This window comes from Diadema antillarum, unplaced genomic scaffold, assembly GCF_040938485.1.
Source record: "Diadema antillarum isolate AM-2024a unplaced genomic scaffold, OU_Dant_1.0 seq00000345_RagTag, whole genome shotgun sequence".
Taxonomy (NCBI): domain Eukaryota; kingdom Metazoa; phylum Echinodermata; class Echinoidea; order Diadematoida; family Diadematidae; genus Diadema; species Diadema antillarum.
Genome location: NW_027271356.1, coordinates 1,136,861 through 1,156,508, shown reverse-complemented (window position 1 = coordinate 1,156,508; position 19,648 = coordinate 1,136,861). Strand labels below are relative to the sequence as shown.

Sequence of the window (19,648 nt, the reverse complement as noted above, 5' to 3'; positions counted from 1 at the left end):
AGTGCTAAGTTGATTTTCGTATCTGGTATGAGTCACCTACCACCGGTCTAGGACACACTAATGGGTACCCTGATATTCCCATGAAGAAGGGTATAGGGCTCACTTTCATTTTACCCAATATGTGGTGGCATCAATTTACAGATGTGCAAATGCTTCTCTCCCAGAGTGGTGATGTCCTATCCATTGACTGTGTTTTATATATGATTTTTGTTTAATAGATACAAACACTTGGAACACAATTTATGCCATGATCATTGTCAGGAGGAGGCGTTTGCCAGATTTTGTGTGTGCTCATTAGAGAATGAGTGTAATCTTTCTTTGAAAAGATGACAGAACGTTCAAATCAAACGGATGTAAAATTATAATCATATAAAAAAGCATTTATATCAGTATGATATTTAAGAAAAAGAATTGTATATGTATGACTGACTCAATTAAGGTGAAGCAATTTATGTTCAATATTATCTTTTACTGTTCAGTATTGCTCACAGCTTGAGATCCAGTCTTTTTAGAAGCAGAGTTCAGACATAACGCTTTGTGACTTGCTATTGGCTGCCTACAATAGCCTAAAGCAAAGATATTTATCACATCCACAAACTGTATGCTATTACTCATCTGGAATCTATTAATTGTACAAGTATGTATTCATTACAAGCTGCTTCTGATTGAACAAAGCTCCCAAATAAAGGATTCTCAATTTTTCTTTTGCTTACTCTTCATAAGCGTGAGAATGAACAGGTTTGTGCTTATATTCTCTTTGATAGTGATAATTTTCTTTCTTTTCTTTTTTTTTTCATTTGTGGTTTGATTTTGGGGCATGCATGATTTATGTGGTGATTTAGGGAACAAATTAGTAAGCTGTCATTCAGTGTGAGATTCTGTCAAGCGAATCATTCAAAGGAAACATCCACTTTCTTTTACCCATGTTTTTCTTCTGTTTCTTCATATTTATGGCCATAAAATACTTTTTATCTCTCATTTGCTCCATCTTAAGAAATTGTAGAAGTATCAGTTGTATTCTTGGGTAGTGTATTCAGTCACTCTTCACAAATCATGTAATATCTTGACAACAGATTTTTGTCCTGAATAAATACTCCTGGCAGAATAAATTGTTTGAAGGTGTACCTACAAGACAGTGGAGTAGGTTACTGTCCATTAAATGAATTAACCCCCCCCCCCTTCAGCTAATAACTGAAGCAATTCCCTATACATGATTATTTTGTGATTATCTTTCTTCATTATTGACACTCTATAATCATTCCAGTCCTATCTACATGTGAAACGATTGGGTCATTCTATGCTCTGTTTTTCATCTGTGAAACTTAGCTCTGAGTTCGGTCATCATTTCAGGTGTAGTGGGCAACTTTGTTGGTTCTGTTTCTCCTTAGCTCTCAAGCTCTGCTCTTAATCTTAATACCATTGTCCTAAAGGGCTCATATTGATACAATTTTCCCTATATACATGTACTCTTTGCTTGGCAAATTGGATATTGGAGATTACAAAATGAAGGTTATTACTTGTTTGACTCCGTGTGTATGTCAGGTCATTATGCTCTCATTGATTTAAACTTAATTCCCATGGTGCTTTCAGCTACCTGAAATTTTCCAGAAACTGAGACATTGATATCCCAGTGCTTTTCTTCCTGTTGCTTTATCATTCTGAATAGTGTCTATTCTCTTGCCTTCATTTCTTGGTGAAATTTGCTTTCCTTTTTTTTTTTCTTCTTCTTCTTTTTTTTCTTTTTTTTTTTTTCTTAAAAATGCTTTCGCTGTAAAAAAAAAAAAAAAAAATCAAAAGTGTGCAGTCAGGTAGAATTAATTGTAGTTTAAAATAGTAGTATAGTGGTACTTTCTGCTTAGGAATGGGTCTTGTTGGAAAAAAAAAAACACTTTGAATTTGGCAGTGATAATCACTGATAAATATTGAGGGAAAATGTGAATAAGCTGGAGAGTACTGAAGCAGTGCTTTTTTGTATGATTTTTTTTTTTCCTATTTGGAAATTTGATTGTTTGGTCAGCAGGCCATAATTGCAATGATTACTGACTTTGAGAGAAAATAGGGGCAGTGTAGCTAGGCTATCAGCCAGTCTGAATCATGCATTGTGAGCAGTACTGCTCATTATGCAGTCCAGTCGCCATTTAGTCTTTACAACCAGGATATTATGTGAATCAGACAGAGGTGCAGCATTCCTGTCTGCAGAATCAGGCTTTGTTTTTGTTTTTGCTTTTGGTCTCCATTGTCCTCAGGATTCTTCTTGACATCTTACTGTTGTCATTATATCTTATAGAAAATGTGTGTTGAAAGTCATTAAGAACTCAAAATTTAGTGAATAGACAGCATTCCTTAATGTGTATCTTATGGCCCCTACTTGCCTTCATGTAGGCTTGTACAAGTATTGATAGTGGTGACCTCCTAAGGCAGATAATGCACAAACCTGATGCAGAAAAGCCCATCACTCGCAAATACTTATATGCTCACTGTCGCTAGTAAGACTGTGCAAAGTGTTTAGGGTACAAATTCTTTAGTCTGAGTCTTAATTCCTACCAATGCATAACTAACACCCTTCTTCCCCTCCTCCCCCCTCCCCCCCCCCCCCCCCACACACTCCTCACCCATGTTCTTCCCCATCTGTACCCAGGACCCAGACAAATACCAGTTTGGCAAGACCAAGATCTTCTTCCGGGCGGGGCAGGTAGCCTACCTGGAGAAGCTGCGGGCCGACAAGCTGCGGGCGGCCTGCATCCTGATGCAGAAGATCGTCCGGGGCTGGATCCAGCGCAAGAAGTACCTGGAGCTGCGTCGCTCCACCATCGTCATGCAGAAGTACATCAGGGGCTTCCTGGCCAGAAGGTGAGCCTAGCTTGTGTTCAAGTCTTAATCAGTGATTATCATTAGCATTATCATGTCAAGCTTGTTTTTATGCATATATATATATATATTTTTTTTTTTTGGGGGGGGGGTGTTGTTTCTGTATATCAGAGGCAAAATACATTGTACTAGAGGCAGTACAATTTGTTTTGGAGGAAAAAAATGTGTAAAGTCCATATTTATATGAAACTTTGTCAAACATTTTTAATGTTTTTTATGAATAGAAAAAGAGGCAGACAGCATGGAAGTAAGGCAAGGGTGTATGCATGCATTCTTTGAGTTACTGCTTTTGTGTAAATTGAGTTTGGTGGGGTGGTTGGGTCTGCCCATGGAACAAGACAGTATACAAGATACATGAATCAGTGTGCCTTCTTGTCCACCAAAGTTACAGAAATTAAAGGGATGACAACATGTAAGACAGCAGCCAAAATTTCTTCCAGTGTTTGGGGAATTCAGTGCATTGCTAACAACACTGTACATACAAATCATGTACTTTCAGTATAAATACAGTGAATACGGAGAGAACTAGAAATAGGAGAATTAAAGCATGTGCATGCTTTCAGAAGAAAGATAAGAAGATTGTAGACTTACAAAGAAATTTGATCTTCCCTGCGCACATTTTAGGGTTGTTGTTGTTATTTTCTAAGGGATTCCAAGATGTCTGGGCTGTTTTGAAGAAAAATGTTTCTTTTTTGGTCTTTCTATGGGTAAAACTAATAATTTTTATCAATGAAACATCAGGTCTAGTGCTTGGAATAGAAATAATTGAATTAAACTCCGAGAAGCAAAACCCCAAACTGTGTGGGAGTTGATTTGAGAGTATTCCTTTCACAGCTCGATCATGTCTATCAAGTTTTGGGACTTGACATCAGAGAGTTACAACTTCCTTTGCGGATAATCTCCAGATGACTTCTCTGATCTCCTACGCTCCCTCCCGGTTCTCGAGAAATTAGACCAGAGAGCACGTTCCTCCGCTTCCTGATGCCGGTGCGTGTGTGATGTGGAAACTTAATGAACTCATGTCCCACTGTCCTTCAAAGAGAGATGGGTTGTGCTGACTGATACAAAGGGTGTAGATTTTACCAGTGTGACCGCAAACTTCCCAAGAATTTCTCATGAAAATTCTTGCGCAAATCTTCTCTCGAAATTTGTGCAGTCTGAACGCACGCAGCTGAAACTTCAAGAAGTTTATCACTTGGCCAGTCCTCTTCCTGTGTGCAGTGCCTATGCAGCCATCAGATGGCGTACACTTTATCCTCTCTCGTGCATGTGCACCAGTGACCCAAACTTCTAGAACTTATCGAGAACTAAAACTTTGAGAAGCTCGGCTGCCAGTATGAGCGGACAAGCAAACTTTGCAAAGAGTTCTGAAAGTTAAATTTTGAAAAGTTCTGCCATTTGTGACCGCAGCTTGTGAGGTTATTACCGAGCCCTTGGAATGTCGTATCTCACCAAAAGTGCACTGGTCTCAGTTGGAATTAGGAAAACTCTTGCCACGAGAGATAGTCCCTGGGATGGAAGTGGAACGTGCTGATGATGCCTGCTAACTAGGGTGGGGGTCAGCTGTTGTACGTGTTGGCGAAGTCCTGCCCAGGTTCACTGTGGTTGGTTGGTTGTTTGGTCGGTTGGTCGGTCGGTCAGTCAGTCATTAAGAGAAGGGAAATCCAAGGAAATTGTCACAATCTGGGAAGAAGGGTGCAGCTAGAGTGGCCGCTGTCAGTGGCCGTATCGTTGATGAGGCCGAGAGAGGGATTAGCCACTCACCAGTCTTTCTCCGGCCAGCCAGAGAGAGAGAGAGAGAGAGAGAGAGAGAGAGCGGAGTAGCTCACCCTAGTCGTCCCTGACACCCTTTGTCAGGTGGCATAACCAACAGCACTTGGATTGGATGTTGATCCCACGGGTCCAGCAATTCAAAATCTGTCACTGCCTGGCCCTGCAAAGATTTACATCCTCTTCCGTTTTCCTCATATATTTGTAATCCTTTTCCTATCCACACTTGTATCCTGCTCCCCCCTCTCTGTTCTCTCTACTCTCTCTTGTTACCTCTCATAGATGTATCAATCCATACAAGTTCTAACTTTAGTCAATACAGCTACTAGCCAGACCACTCATTCTCCCCATCCTCTCTCTCTCTCTGTCTCTGTCTCTCTCTCTCTGTCTCATGTCTGTCTCAATGTCTGTTTTACTTTCATTTTTCTTGCCGCCCGTCCGTTACAATTTATCGTATATTTTTTGATATATATAGTTACAGCTCTAACTTAAAAATACCCTTCCTTTCTTCCATTCCTCCTTCTTCCTCCTTCCTACTTTTCTGTCCATCTATCTCTCCTCACATATATATATATATATATGCACACACAGACATAGACACAGCCTACCCGTACATGCCTGTCTACCCAATTTACGTCAAGCTTTCCCTAATCTCAAAGGGGGATTTATATATGAGATGGAATGTCACATGTAAGTCTTAAAGTGAAGCCTGAGGGATTCCAACCTCCCTTCCCCTGTCAGTTCTATCTTCCATCCTATCCATGGCAACGCCCACTGATATGCTTTTGTGTATGTGGGCTTAAGAGGGACTGGTTTCTGAGCAACACCCCCGGGAGTCATGAAACACCCCCTGTCTCTTTCCATCTCTTTTTTTTTTCTTACTCACACATTTGTAAAGGAGAATGGAACTTTGAATGAGTTTTTACTTGTGAAAACTGGAAGTGGACATGTCTCCTCATTTTCAGAATATCCTTTTTTTAGATTTACGTAGTCTTGCTGATATTCTTCAATCGATGCATATCTAGATAGATAGGGTCACTATTCCATTCTAATTCTGTAACTCTGTGAACAAACACACGACTCAATTCCATTATTGTAAATGACTGGTCATAGTGTTCATTCTCTCATTCACTACCTTCTGGTTAGTTATTATCATAACAATAAAAATCATTTAAGAATTATTCTCTCTAATAGAGGATGTGTGTACTTGTGTCTGCAGCTATTAATTTCAGCTGGTCATAGGCTTAAAGAATGTGGGTATTATGATTTCACACATTGTGTGATAGCTTCCCAAAGGTGGGCTTTATGCACTGACAGTTTGGCGCTGTAGGAGACTCTGTTGTGATACCACACAATGTCACAGTGACATGACACCTGAACATTAGACCTTGAAGGAAGGAATTTTTCCTGCTAATATCGCTTAACAACAGCTCTTGGCAAGGTACAATTACAAACCAAATTTGGGAACTGGCACACACTCACTTGTTTCAACAATCCCCACGCGCCCCCCCCCCCCCCCCCCACATACACACCACTACCATTACCCCAGGAGATATTTGACAAGGAAAGTAGTAATTAACGGCGGTCAGTGCGTGTAAGCAGCTGGCAAGCTGTCTGACGAAACCCCACCCTAAATTCCCTCGGCAACCGGTGAACGACAGGTCCACAGATCCCCTCATGCATGAGGTAAGATCAAGGGGGGCTTTGCCAGTCAGCAGCTATTTTCTTAGTGTTACTCTTTCAGTTTTCCCCCCAGCTTGACTCACCCTACCCTAGCCTCTCCCGGTCTAGAGCTGCCAGATTGAAATCAGACGAGTTAATTTTCTGCATTTAGTGTAGATGGTTATCTCTGGGTTGCCGATCCTGTGTACCAAGGCAGGAGTTCTTTGCTTGCCTGTACATTGCTACTTCTTACCCAGGGGCTTGAAGCTTGTGGCTGCCGTATTAGCTTTTGGCTGGTCTTAGACGAGTGTTTACAGCCTTTCATTTTCTACATCATCCTCTGGAATTTTATTGTGGACGTAACAAGCGACACCGGAGCTCCTTAGTTGACTGGGAAATAAGATGGTCGATATCTCTCCTCAGCAAATTGGCAGCCTGACTTCGGAAATGTTCATCCAAGCTTCTTCCAAACTTTTCATGATTTGTGTGGAAGATGTTTCAAGTATAGTTGAGGGAGCATTTCTCAAGGGAAGTGATCAGAATTAGGTACACATCATGAGAGAATGAGCCGAAGACTTACATGACAATGATAAGATACTTCTTTTGAAGGCTAGATCATGCTGCAACTCTGCACACAAGTTAAGATGGAGGTATTGGCAATGCCATCTTAAAAGTGTATGGCTCTAACATCTTGTGAGTCTTGTTAGTGCACTGATATCAATGCTGTCTTATGATGCTTGAGGTAAACTTGGAAACATGCAGAATGGAACCTCTGAATTCATTGGATTGTACCAGCTCGGGTAGAATATATCTCCATGTGAGACAATGAGTGTTTGGTACCTCTTATTAGATGCTCTTGAGTTGACCTTCACAAGTTGCTGTGACAAATGACATCGTCACCAAAGTCCCTGATAGTACACTCCAAGGGAAAAACTTTCCTGACGGTGGTATCGTAAGTGTCCTCTTGGCATTGTGAACTGCTGATCACGCCATGCCGCATAACCAAGAGCTGCGCTCACTGCAGAACACTCTTCTTATCTTCAGGCTCACCAAGTTCCTCCGCGAGACGCGGGCGGCCATCCTCATCCAGAAGCGGTGGCGCGGCTACCGCTGCCGGTCGGAGTACCTGCGGGTGCGCCACGCCGTCCTCACCATACAGAGCTACACGAGGGGGATGTTCGGCCGGCAGTACTTCACCGAGGTGCTGCGTGAGAAGCGGGCCACCACCATCCAGCGGTACTGTCGCGGCTGGCAGGCACGCACTTGGTACCGGAGGACACGCCGCGCCATCATCCTCCTCCAGTGCTGTGTCCGGCGGATGCGGGCTAAGAAGGAGCTTAAACAACTCAAGGTGAGATGCTGTCCTCTTTCAATCTTCTAGATAATGAGACTGACACCAACAGGTGGAAAAGTCTACCGCAGATACTGTATATAAGATGAAGTTTAAAGGACAAACTTAATAGTCTCTTTAGATGTGTGTTCCTCATATGGTGCAGAGTTTTTGGTTTTGATCTTCTTTTATGTCAAAGGATGAAAAGATAGGCAGTGATGAGTGTAAATCATTGATCCAGATTAATGTAGAGTCAGTAACAGAAACAGGAACTTTTTATCCTAGTGGAGTTCATCTTTAGTATGTTTGCACTGTATGTTTTCATGTTGTTTTCATGTAGGCATCCTAAAGTACATAAAACAAATGTGTTTGTTTGCAGTGCAAAATTGTAATGTTTATATCAACCACTTCATTCATTGTAAGTTATAGTATAAGTGGTTATCATTGTATATTTGGAATATAAAGATATGTGTCATGTATCGAGAGTACAAGTACGTGTATTGTAATAACTGAACTTTGTGTAGTGGGAGAAAGGAAGAGAAAAAAAGGCTGAAACAGTTTTCGGTCAGAGCCATACTTTGAAGAAAAGGGACATTTACCAAGAATGCAATCTGTGAAGGATGCTCAAAATTATCATGTGGACTTTGTGGCTTTTCATGTAATTAAGTCATAAGTGGAAACTGTGCCTGCTATTGGGTACATTTCAAGCTTTTGACCACAATGATCATCCCCCCCCCCCCCCACACACACACACAAAAGGCATCTTGCACCTCCACCCACAGTAACAGACAGACCCTCACTAAAGTAGTATCTGCTTTGAATGTACGTGTGCAACTAGCATCGAATGTCAGGTCCCTGATGTGTGTATTAATATGCTCTACACTCCAAGAGGAAATCCCAAAGATCAAGGGGGGTTTCCAGCCTCCTAATCACCACCACATCGGCCCCAACCAACTGCCACGGGAAGTATCTGTTAGACAATCCGTCAGCGCACAAACGATGTGCTGCAGCGCTAGAACAAGATGTAATCTGCCCAGTTAAACGGTGTTAGGGGGAGAGATAAAGGTCTGCCACTGGTGGTTTGTAGCACAGAATGGTTCATACGTGAAATATCACACAATCAGATAGATCAATAGATGAACATGCCGTTGTAGGGGGGCGTGACCTCCTTAGGATCCCAACTTCCTGACTTAAACAAAAATTCAGTGCGTGGATAGGATATCCCCATGCACTTGCACTCAGGAACGAGAGGAGGAGAGGGAGGAAGAGGAGGAGGAGGAAGATTAAGGAAAAGACACATACGTGCCGTCAGCCGGCTTTATATGGGCTTTGTGAGTCCCCAAGCTTAATTCTGTTTCAGAAGGCTAATCACCCTAGCTTAAGCCATCTTAGTCTCATTTGGGACTACTGCACTGACAAAGAGTAATGATTTGTATTCTCTCATTATGAGCAAATATGCATGTGGTCTCATGTTTTGACCTCTGCTTTTATAAATAATTTTGGCTGTCATTCAAAATCAACACAAATCTGATATGTCAGAGGTACTCTTTGAGTTATGTCTAAGTAGTATGAGAAAGGGATAGCACATCCGAAGCTCTCTGCAGAATTTTTGTCTGTCTTATTAGTGAAGCATTTTCTCACGTTTTGTGAACCATTTTATTGAAAACAAAGCGGTAATCTTGTAGCCCATTTCCATCACACATTAGTACATGTGTAGTTGTCACATGACCGACTGCCTGAATGTGCGTGACAGCCCCACTGTCTCGGGGGATAGGGTGGCCACAACATTGCATCCTATCGGCCCAGTTAGGTCTGATTTTTTTGAGGACGCAGTGCTTGGTGTTCCTAAGAGCGTGTGCCATTTGCTTATCACACAAGGGGAAAAATTTCCCGTGTTGGCATCCTGATGAACTCGATATAACATCCTCAGGAACGGAATCAGCATATGCTTGAAAATAGTTACTCATAACTCTCATCACCTAATAATCAATTTCTGACACCACTATCTCTTCACCCCCCCCCCAAAAAAAAAAAAAAAAGAAGCAAATGTCAGTGTAGCTGTCACTTACATTGTCATATCCTATTTTGACCTTGACTCTAGGGATTGTCTGGCATTGAGTACACTGGTTTAATATTAATTTCTTCCTTTGATACCAATGCTGCGTTCCATTAGAGAATATAAAACACCCTATTCCCTCTGCCCCCCTCACCCTTTCATGGCAGAAATCTATGAAAATCTTTGAAGAGAAAGAGAGGGAATACCTCATGGTAGATGATGATGCTGAATATGATTATGAGTGATGGAAACATCTAGATTGTGAAAACTTTAACTGCAATTACTGCTTAAATCCTGATTGTCTAATAATGTATGACCAGACTAATGAAGTTCAGTTTCAAAGCATCACAAGAACGCTGCTTTTCTTTGCATTCTTTAAACTTAAACTAGTTTGATTAAGATACATAGAGGGAATTTTGTCAAAAAATATATATTTTCTTGGACATCAGCCACAAATTTGTATGTTGGTGAATGTTTCCAAATGCAAGAAATGATGCAAAATATGTGAACCAATGCAACCTCCTTCTATAGGGGATGGAGTGGGGTGCTTTTTCAGATTTTATCCAAAGTTGATTCACTTCTTGCACAATGGCTAGAGTTCCTGCAAGGCAGGAATAAACGTAGTCTGGGACAGCTTTTCTGACAGACTTCTTTCAATTGAATTTCACCGTATTTGAATCATCGGGGGAATACCACGAATGACTTGCACGTTTGTTTGGAGATGTCTGGCTCTTGGCTGTCATGACTTCAAACATGAGGACAGAAAGAGAATATTTTGCATTCAGTTGTTATGAAAAGGAGAGCTGTTTAATCTTAAAGTGAATTGCTTCCACAACAACTGTATGGCTGGTGAAATATACATTGTATGCAAGGCTTTATGGACAATAGTACACTGTAGTTCCTATCTTTCTTTTGTTTTAGCATCATTCAAACCAAAAAGTTAGGTCTCATCATCATCACAGTACAGCTCAGTTATTCCATAAACTTGGCACCTTTTCTGTTGGTCACATGTAAGAAAGTCTGTCTGGCCGTATTTACAGTATAGTATAGACACCAACCTGGCCGACTCCCATCAGAGCCATCTTTTATTTGATGGACACAAGCGATGCACTCCATCAACAAAGTACACCATGCATGGAGAACCCTTAATTTTGATTCAATTTAGGGACATGGGGAGAGATTTCCTGAAAAATTAGATGAGTCTGCAACTTGAAAGATTCCAAATTTGCTTGGGCTGGATGATTTTTTTTTCTTTACCAATTTCGAGACAGAAGATGTCACTCCTATGGGATCCTCAATGTTGAACTTAAGCCTGTTTATCTTTGGTTTTTTGTGTTCCATGAATAGAGGAAGCAGAGTTAAAACTGTCCAGTCCTTGATGCAGAATGTATCAGTATGGAAGGCATGGGGAGCTTGGAAGGCCTATTTGAACACTTCTCCCTGTCACTTGAATTCCAGTCCTTTCCCTACCAGTTTGCAGTAGATAGATAGATAGATAGATAGGTAGATAGGATAGATAGATAGATAGATGAATAGATAGATGAATAGATAGATAGCTAGATAGATAGATAGATAGATAGATAGATAGATAGATAGATAGATAGATAGATAGATAGATGGATAGATAGATAGATGAATAAATAGATAGATAGATAGATAAATAAATAAATAAATAGATAGATAGGTAGATAGATAGATAGATAGATAGATATATAGATAGATATCTTCTGCTTTATATTCACAGGGTTTGGCAGTGAGGGGTCTGTGCTTATTACCTGTTTTACCTGGGAGCAGGAAGATGGGAAAATAACATTACTGATAACAACATGACTTTATTAACTTCCTTCAAGAATGTTTAGTAATTTACCATGTAAATATGTAGATTACATTATTTTCCACTTTGCTATGATTTGAGAGTGACTGGAGTGAATATACAATGTACATATTTGGGATTTCTTAGTAGAAGAGTGGAAAATATATTCTTGTGTAAATATATGTTTTTCTGATTAGTTTCAACTGAAATACTCCTGTGGCCATGGACCACATGCCCTGCTATATACTACGCTAAATGGACTACCTTCGATATCAGCACTGAATGTGTAGACTGCACACAATTATGGCAGTCATCAGAAATGTGCAAGTAATCGTTACTTTCATGTGTATTGGATTCTGAGCCATCAGTACAATCATATGAACATGACCATGGATCATCCAGAGTAGAATAGTATCAAAATTGCATGTTTCAGCTGTCTTTTTAGTACATGCATTGATTTTGTTTCTTTTATTAGGTCCACCACAGAGCAAGAGGAATCTCCTCTAAAGTTTCTCTGTAGGGGTACATGTGTTTCTCATGCTTCTGTTCCTCAGCCATTTTCTCCCTTTTTTTCTCTGTGTTCTTCCCACCCTGTAGATCGAGGCCCGATCCGTGGAGCACTACAAGAAGCTCAACCTTGGAATGGAGAACAAGATCATCTCCATCACACACAAGGTCTCAGAACTGGTAAGTTGAGACACCCCCAGAGTCCCTTTGGACTGCAATCTACTTCCAAGATGACATCCTCTCCCCTCTCCCCTCCCCCTCCCCCCTCCCCCCTCCCCCCTCCCCCTCCCCCTCCCCCCCCCCCCAATCTCTCTCATTCCCCCTCCTCCCTGTATTCCTTCCCTACATGTGAGAAGGTACAATACTGTATGTGTATCCACCCCTTACATTATAGGGATCGTATAGTTTTGGTTGAGACCTAATTTCAGGTTTCTAACATTTTTTGGTGAGATTATGAGAAACCTCTTATGAAATATGAAAGAGCATGTAAATCCATGAGGAATTCAACGCTTATTTGATGAACATTGGTTTTGAAATGGCTGAGATATCCAAAATAGAGCGATTCTAATAAAGTGTGGGACCCACACTTTTTTACGATCGCTTTGTTTTACTTTGTTTTTGGATGTTTCAGTCATTCCAAATCCGATTTTCATCAAATAAACTTTGAATTCCTCTTAAAATGGTATGCTCTGTACTATTTCATAAGTGTTTTCTCGGTATCTCGCAAAACGTTAAAAGCCCAATTCTCATCTCCACCAATACTGTACTATCCCTTTAACAACAGTCCCTTATTACTCTAAAGTGTGTGAAAATACATGTGTTGTTTTCTCATTGTCTCATTATTTTCTCATTATTTTACCCCAAAAAAAGTTGGAAACTGGGAACTGAATCCCAACCACTTTGCTACAACACTCATTTCACATTGACGCTTCTCCGAGTATACTTGGGACTCGACCCCAACGGGCTATGCCATCCCTGTGGGACTCTTTATCGTTTTATGCCAATTCAGCTATCTGTGTATGTTTGTATGTCTGTATTTATAACATGATACCAAGAGGGAGAAGTATTAACCCATTGAGGACAAGCTAATATTGCTACAACACGCATTTCCCACCGACATCTGTGTAAGTGTACTTGGGATTAGTTTTCAATGGGTCAAAGAGGAGATACCACCTGGCAGAGCTTCTTCAATTACTGAAGGGTCAGCTGCCCTTTGTCATGCGGGAAGTAGAGCAGACAGCTGGGGGGGGGGGGGTGGGCTAGTCCTGAAAGTGAGGGAGGGGAAAGAAGAGGAATATTGTTGTGACAAAGTGTCCTTGTATCTATCAACACTAAAAATGATAGATGGATAGGGAGGGGGTGGTGGTGGCTTACAAAGAAGTGTTTAATGGATCTTTTTAATTTGCCGATGTTAGTGGCATGAAGTATTGGCAGTCATGGCGCAGGCAATGAGGCAGTGTAGTTCAGAAATCAGTCGTCGTTGCCGTGGAAGTCTGCACATTGCAGTGAAAGTGGTAGGCCAAGCGAGACAGAAAAATTTGTCGGCATGACGTCTCTCAGTGTAAAAGGCAGGCAGTAACTGCATTTATAGCAATGATGCATTGAGCAAGTGTTTGCGGCTTCATCCACATTGGGGGTTTTCCCTACCTCTTACTGAACAAAAAAAGAATAGAGATTGCCAAGTGTGCTTGTATGCACCTTTTTTCCCTAAAGGGTCTGGATTGTAATTTAATAGTAGGGAGGTGCTTTAGGGGAAGACATGATGCAGACATTGCGGTCAAATTAAACGGTTCCTCAGCTAAATTTGATACAGGAGAGGGTAGTTGTTGATACGTTTCTGACGGTGTCCTCTTTTGGCACTTAACTCAGTTGCTAAGGCAACATAGTCCCACACTACCATTTTTTGGTCCCCCTTTTGAATGACGAATTTCTGCAGCCAAGCATAGAGCTGGCTTGAAATTGGACTAATCCTTCTCAGTGACTGCATAGATACTGCTGGCATCATAGATGTTGACTATGTCCAGATGTTAGTTAGGTTGCTGCAAGTATAAAGCGAAAAAAAGTATACTGTTGTGAAATTCTATACTGCAGTAAACTGGGCAGGGTGTTCTCCAGTATGCTGAACTTCTGATTTTATCATTTGAATATGCCATCAACTTAACCCGTTAAAGACGAGCTGATTTTGCAACAACACGCATTTCCCATCGTCCCCAGCCCGAGTATATTTGGGACAGGTTAATTTACTATGGAAAACAAAGCACAGGGTTCCACAACTATTGTTGTCGAAAAATTTGAGTGTAAGGGAGATATCAAGAGACTGTTTCATATTTGAATGTGTTGAATGTCTCATTCTTTTATAATCCTTAATTGCTGTATAAATATTCATATGAAAATAAACTTAGTCGGTTCAATAAAAGGAAAGCAATATCAGAAAGATTGGTTGTGTCGTAAAAGAGTCACATGCACAGACACAAAACTGGAGCAAATGAATTATGGATTGACATATTTCTTTTCATCAAAACAAGACGTGTAAATTCTGTCTGATCAGATACATCTGTTCGCCACTTGTTCACTTCTGCTGGTACTCTTGTTCTGTTTTGCCATGATGTTGATTTGTCGTGGATGTTCTTCACTGCCACTAGAAGTTATCTGACATAATAAATTCCATATTGCTTTAGAATGTCGCTACTTAAGGCAGCATTGCACATTCTGCGTTGTTGTGGAATGTTGCCGCTCAGAAGTATCTGCACAGGACCAGTGCATGGACTTAACACTTTCTTTCCAATATTTTTAATACTTCTCACAGGCAATTCAGTGCATGCCCTTTCCACATTTGACCTGCTTTTCACCAAACCAAGCTCTAACTGAATCACAAAAAATGTGGGATCCTGCTAAACTGTTCCTTCGCAAACTCTGCTCTGTCGTCGTAAAAGAGTGTCAAATGCATTGTTGACATAGAGGGATTATTCTTGCTTTTTTTGCCAATGACTTTCCAGCCTTCCCTCACTACCTACTCAGTCTCTTGTTGACAGAATTTCCATTTCCTGGGTATGAATAAGTCAGGAAATAGGGGGTTTTATCCTTTTTTCCTCTCTCTTTCTCCTCAAATTGTGGTTGGCCTTTAGCTGCGCATCGCTACTTCACTGTACCCAGGGATCTTCATAAGCATCAGTCATACATCTACTTCAGAGATAGGGAGAAAAAAAAACATACATATTGGTTCAGTCACCCACCTGAACTTGTACTTGTTTACTTTTGGGTTCATAAGCTATAAAAATGACAGTGGAAAGTTTGATGTGTATCTGTGTGTCTCTACAGTTGCATGGGAATGGTGGCTTGAGACTCAACGTAACCACAAAATATCCAGTTTTTCTATTACTTGTAACCATTCCTCATTTCAGTTTTGGTCTTATCCTGATAACCTTTTAAGGCCATTAAATTGCCTATTTGATATCCAAAGCTCCATTCTGGTGTTCAGTGGTCAGAAGGTCACTGCTCTTGCAACCTGACTTGCAACCTGTTATAGGAAAATGTGAAACAAGTTCATGTTTTACATTTCATTTGCATAGTACATTAATGAGTTGTTAAGTTTTAATATCTTTCTCCCTGTTGAGGATTGATGCTCATCTGTACAAAGTGAATTGCCATGATTCAGACCAAGTTAGAAAGCTTGTTAAAAAAAGAGATGATAACAATAATGATTCATATGGTTTGTAGCTCTTTTCAAGATGAAGGCCTAAGACTGTAAATATTCAAAATGAATTTAGAGCTCGAAGTTAAACAAATTAAATTGAATCTACCTCCTCACCCCCATTACCTTTATCCATGTCTTCCATTATATTGCTTGAAGGATTATACATAATTATATACAATGCATATATAGATTCTTTCTTTTTTTTTCTTTTAAAGTGAGATAGAGCTACAGGCAAACTGGTCAAGAAAACTTTGGATTGTCATACTGATTGTTATCCTAATAAAATGTGAGAATAGTTTAGCTTCCACTGACCATTTGCAACTATGTAGTATGCAAGTCTGTCGCATTTATTTGTGACATTTGGGAAAACAACTTTTGATAAGCAAATTTATGAAAGGGAACAATATAATTTGAATGCTATTTACATTGATTAAGTAAATTTATTCAATGCAGCATGCTTTATGAATGTGCTTCATCTGATGTAATGTTCACTCTGAGCAAGCATTCAAAATTCGGATGATGTCAAACAAACACATATCTATATTTAGAGTCAAGTTCGCAGTTTGTTTACAATACTTTCAAAGAGTCTTATTACTGTGGCAGGCACACACAAAATATATGAAACCATAACTGAAGTGGGCCTTTGAGTAACGAACAAAGGGAAGCCCAGGGAATGCGGCAGTAATCCTATCAGATTTAATCGCTGCAACGACTCACGCTTTGTTTTCCCCCCTCGCTCTGTCATCCTGTTGATTAATGGAGTATTAAGAGGTTTTTCTTTCTGATACCAAATGGCACCAGGCATGATGCATCATAAGTCATGTCTTCCCCCTTCCCCTCCCCCTCCCCCCTCTCTTCTCCCCCCCCCCCCCCCCCCACCCTCCCACAAAGACATATGCAGAGTTGGAATATCCCACAAGGGCTCTAGGCTTGGCTCCAGAATGGCGGTCATTGACACCGTTAGCACTCGCTGAGTTGTCAGCCCAGCACATATGCTCCTTGTTGTACGGGAGAGAACTTCCTCCCACCCGACGAAAAGGGGGGGGGGGGGGGGGGGGGGGGTAGGGGGAAGGGGGTATGGGGTTTCCTCCCTCATCTACATCATTGCACTCTCCTCTCCATGTTCCCACCTATGATTTCATGTGCCAGATTTGTCACATTGTCCTGGCCAAGGACGTGTCATGAACATGAAATTTGTAGCATACAGATCACGGAAGAGGACAAAAGCGATATTAAGGCGTGTCGATCTTTGAAATGAAAAAAAAAAAGGATATGCTTCCCTAATGTGTCAGAGGATAAGATAAATAGTATGGAAGGATATTTCAAAATCAATTCTTTACTTTCTGAATCTCAGCTATGCTTTACAAGGTGGTATTTGGTTTACTGTTGCCGTAGCCAAGTTAAACAAGTATTCATCTTATTACAAAGAAATATCAGTTTATTTTCACTCCCCTCTCAATTTTACAAGGGCATCCAAATAAACAAAAACGGTATAATTAAAATTGTTACATTGTCGGTCAAATATTTGCCATAAAAGGAAGGAAAGATTCCTTGCAAGTGACTGATAACTTTCAAATTAGTTTCTTTTGAACCGTCCTCTACCTTTCCATTTCTGTAAACTAAAAACTTGAACAGCAGTGTTCCTAACAGCAGTAGAAAGAAATGTTCGTTTGTATATGCTTGGAGTGAATACTGTAATTCAATCATTGTTTATCTTAGTCATACTGACTAGTGACTGCACCTGTTTGGGGGATATATGTCTGTCTGTCTGTCTCTGTGTTAATGTGTGTATGTGTGATGTGTTTGGGCAAGTGCTGGGAGGGGATGGGATGGGGTGGGGTATGGTAGTGATATGAGTCTTGACATGAGGGGCCCCTTACAAGAAAGTCTGACTTCATGTCAGTTCAATCATACAGGACAAGGGCATTTACCATGATGGTAAATAAGACCAGTGCAGACTACCTGTGAAGCAGTTTCATTGTCTGAAATGATGTCTGCCTTACAGAGGTCCTGAACCATTTTTGTTCTTCTTTGTCAGTTGACCCTTTAGTAAATGGAATATTCCACCCAGCTAAGCCTCTGTAAAAGTGTGATCAGTGCCTTGAATCAAGGCTAGCCATGCGCATAAGTTTGAGTCTTTCCTTCTTAACAGATTTATCTGTATCAGATACTGTGCAACCAACAATCACACATACACACACACACCCACACACACACCCACACACACACACACACACACACACACACACACACACACACACACACACACACACACACACACACACACACACACACACAAATCAGGCCATATTTTCATAGATGTAAAATATTGATCCACAAAAAAAAAAAACAAGGAGAAAAGCATCCCTATTATTGAACAAAAAATCACACACATTCATGTAAATTATGAATCAGCCTAAACTTGAAATAAAAATTGTAATTAAGTGAGGACCTTGCTGTAATGTGTGTTATTCAATTAATCAGTCCTTTAGGAAGAAGTTGACTGAGAAAAGCTGTTTTTACAGTACAACTTTGATCAATCTGTTATCAAGGAATAAAGAAGATTTCAATGACATTGATTCCTTTCCAAGCTGTATTATTTTTTTACAACCATTTCTTCATCCCTAAACCCATCAGAGTTTGTGGGTTTTCGTGTTGAATTAATCTCCCAATGGAAATACCATTTCAAGAAAGACTGCGAAATTCAGGCACCAATCTTGTTAGTATGTAAGAAAACATTTGATTTGTATAAAACCAGTTATGATTAATGCATATATGCTCTTACTCATACAGTCTTTTTAATATCTTTGAGAATGTTATTTCTTTCCCCATTAGTTTTATTTCTTTCCCCATTAGTTCAAAATATTGAAAAAAATGAATCATAACTGGAAATGTGTATATCATCATGAAGAGAGGGATAATTTTAGCCATAAGTTGGGAAATCAGTGCACTTTTTACAAGCTTCCAGCTGGTTTATGGCACTTTTCTGGATTACCCCATGCCATTATGATACAAGGGCAAATAATGATTGAATCATCTTGACATTTAGCATTAAACTAAAAAAAGGATTTAGTGTCAAGAAAATGACGATCTGCTCAATTCAGCACCATGCAACCTGGTTTCTTCACTTTTTTTCCCTACTAATACAAGCTCATTTTTTTTCACCGTCAACTCTAGAGGGCTCTGACACCCCTGTCAACCAATCAGTCACTCCAGAGATTTTAAGGATAGCGACCTTTACGGAAAATATCACTCAATGAAATCCCTGAGATAAACTCTTGTGTTTCTCCCCCCGCCCCCCCCCCCCCCCCCCCCCCCCACTTGTCAGAGATAAATGGAGAGTGAGAAATCCCACTCTTGATGAGACATTGCCTAAAATGCTGAAAGGAAAAAAGTGATGTGTGTGGAGGGGGATTTTAACGTCTGTGGAAATGCTGGTTCACAGCAGTCCAAGAGAACTGCACAGCAAAAGTTGTCTTTCCATCGAATGTATTGGAGTGCTTTGGCTCAGCTGTGAGGATACACCATGGATTTTTTTCGAAAGCTTCTAGAGCTGTGAGCGGAATTTGGTCAGACTTTCAGAGGCAAATATTGCCTGCATAATTTGATAGCTTTTGAGTCTCCGCTGTGGATGAGTCAACGGCACCGACACTGTTTTCAAACTATCCCCGAGAGTGCTTCTCTGCAGAAAGAACAAGACTGGAGTGGTGTAGCTTTGTGCTTTGCTTGATAGAAGTAGAACTATGGTTGGAGTTTCATAGCCCTCTCCTGGTCTGCATGCATTTAATGCGGGAATATCGGAGTTGATTTAATTGGAATAGCTCTCCTCTTTGCAGATATGGATTGTTGGCATTCTTGTAGAAGGGTAGGTTTCTCCAGTGCTGAGTAACTTGAGTATTTTTTTGGTTTGAACTAGTTGTCTGTTTTTGTTTTTTCATTTGCAACACT

At 40.5% G+C, this 19,648-nt stretch overlaps 1 protein-coding gene across 1 annotated transcript in view; it reads left to right on the top strand.

The window, feature by feature from the left end:
• LOC139730968 (unconventional myosin-Va-like) overlaps positions 1-19,648 on the top strand; it is a gene marked incomplete at its 5' end in the record, with an annotated part of 101,268 nt that overhangs the window by 45,314 nt on the left and 36,306 nt on the right. The window contains 4 exons of the mRNA XM_071641848.1: positions 724-738; positions 2,639-2,850; positions 7,345-7,651; positions 12,097-12,186. Coding sequence (XP_071497949.1) covers positions 724-738; positions 2,639-2,850; positions 7,345-7,651; positions 12,097-12,186 — 624 coding nt within the window. The remainder of the gene's footprint in view (positions 1-723; positions 739-2,638; positions 2,851-7,344; positions 7,652-12,096; positions 12,187-19,648) is intronic.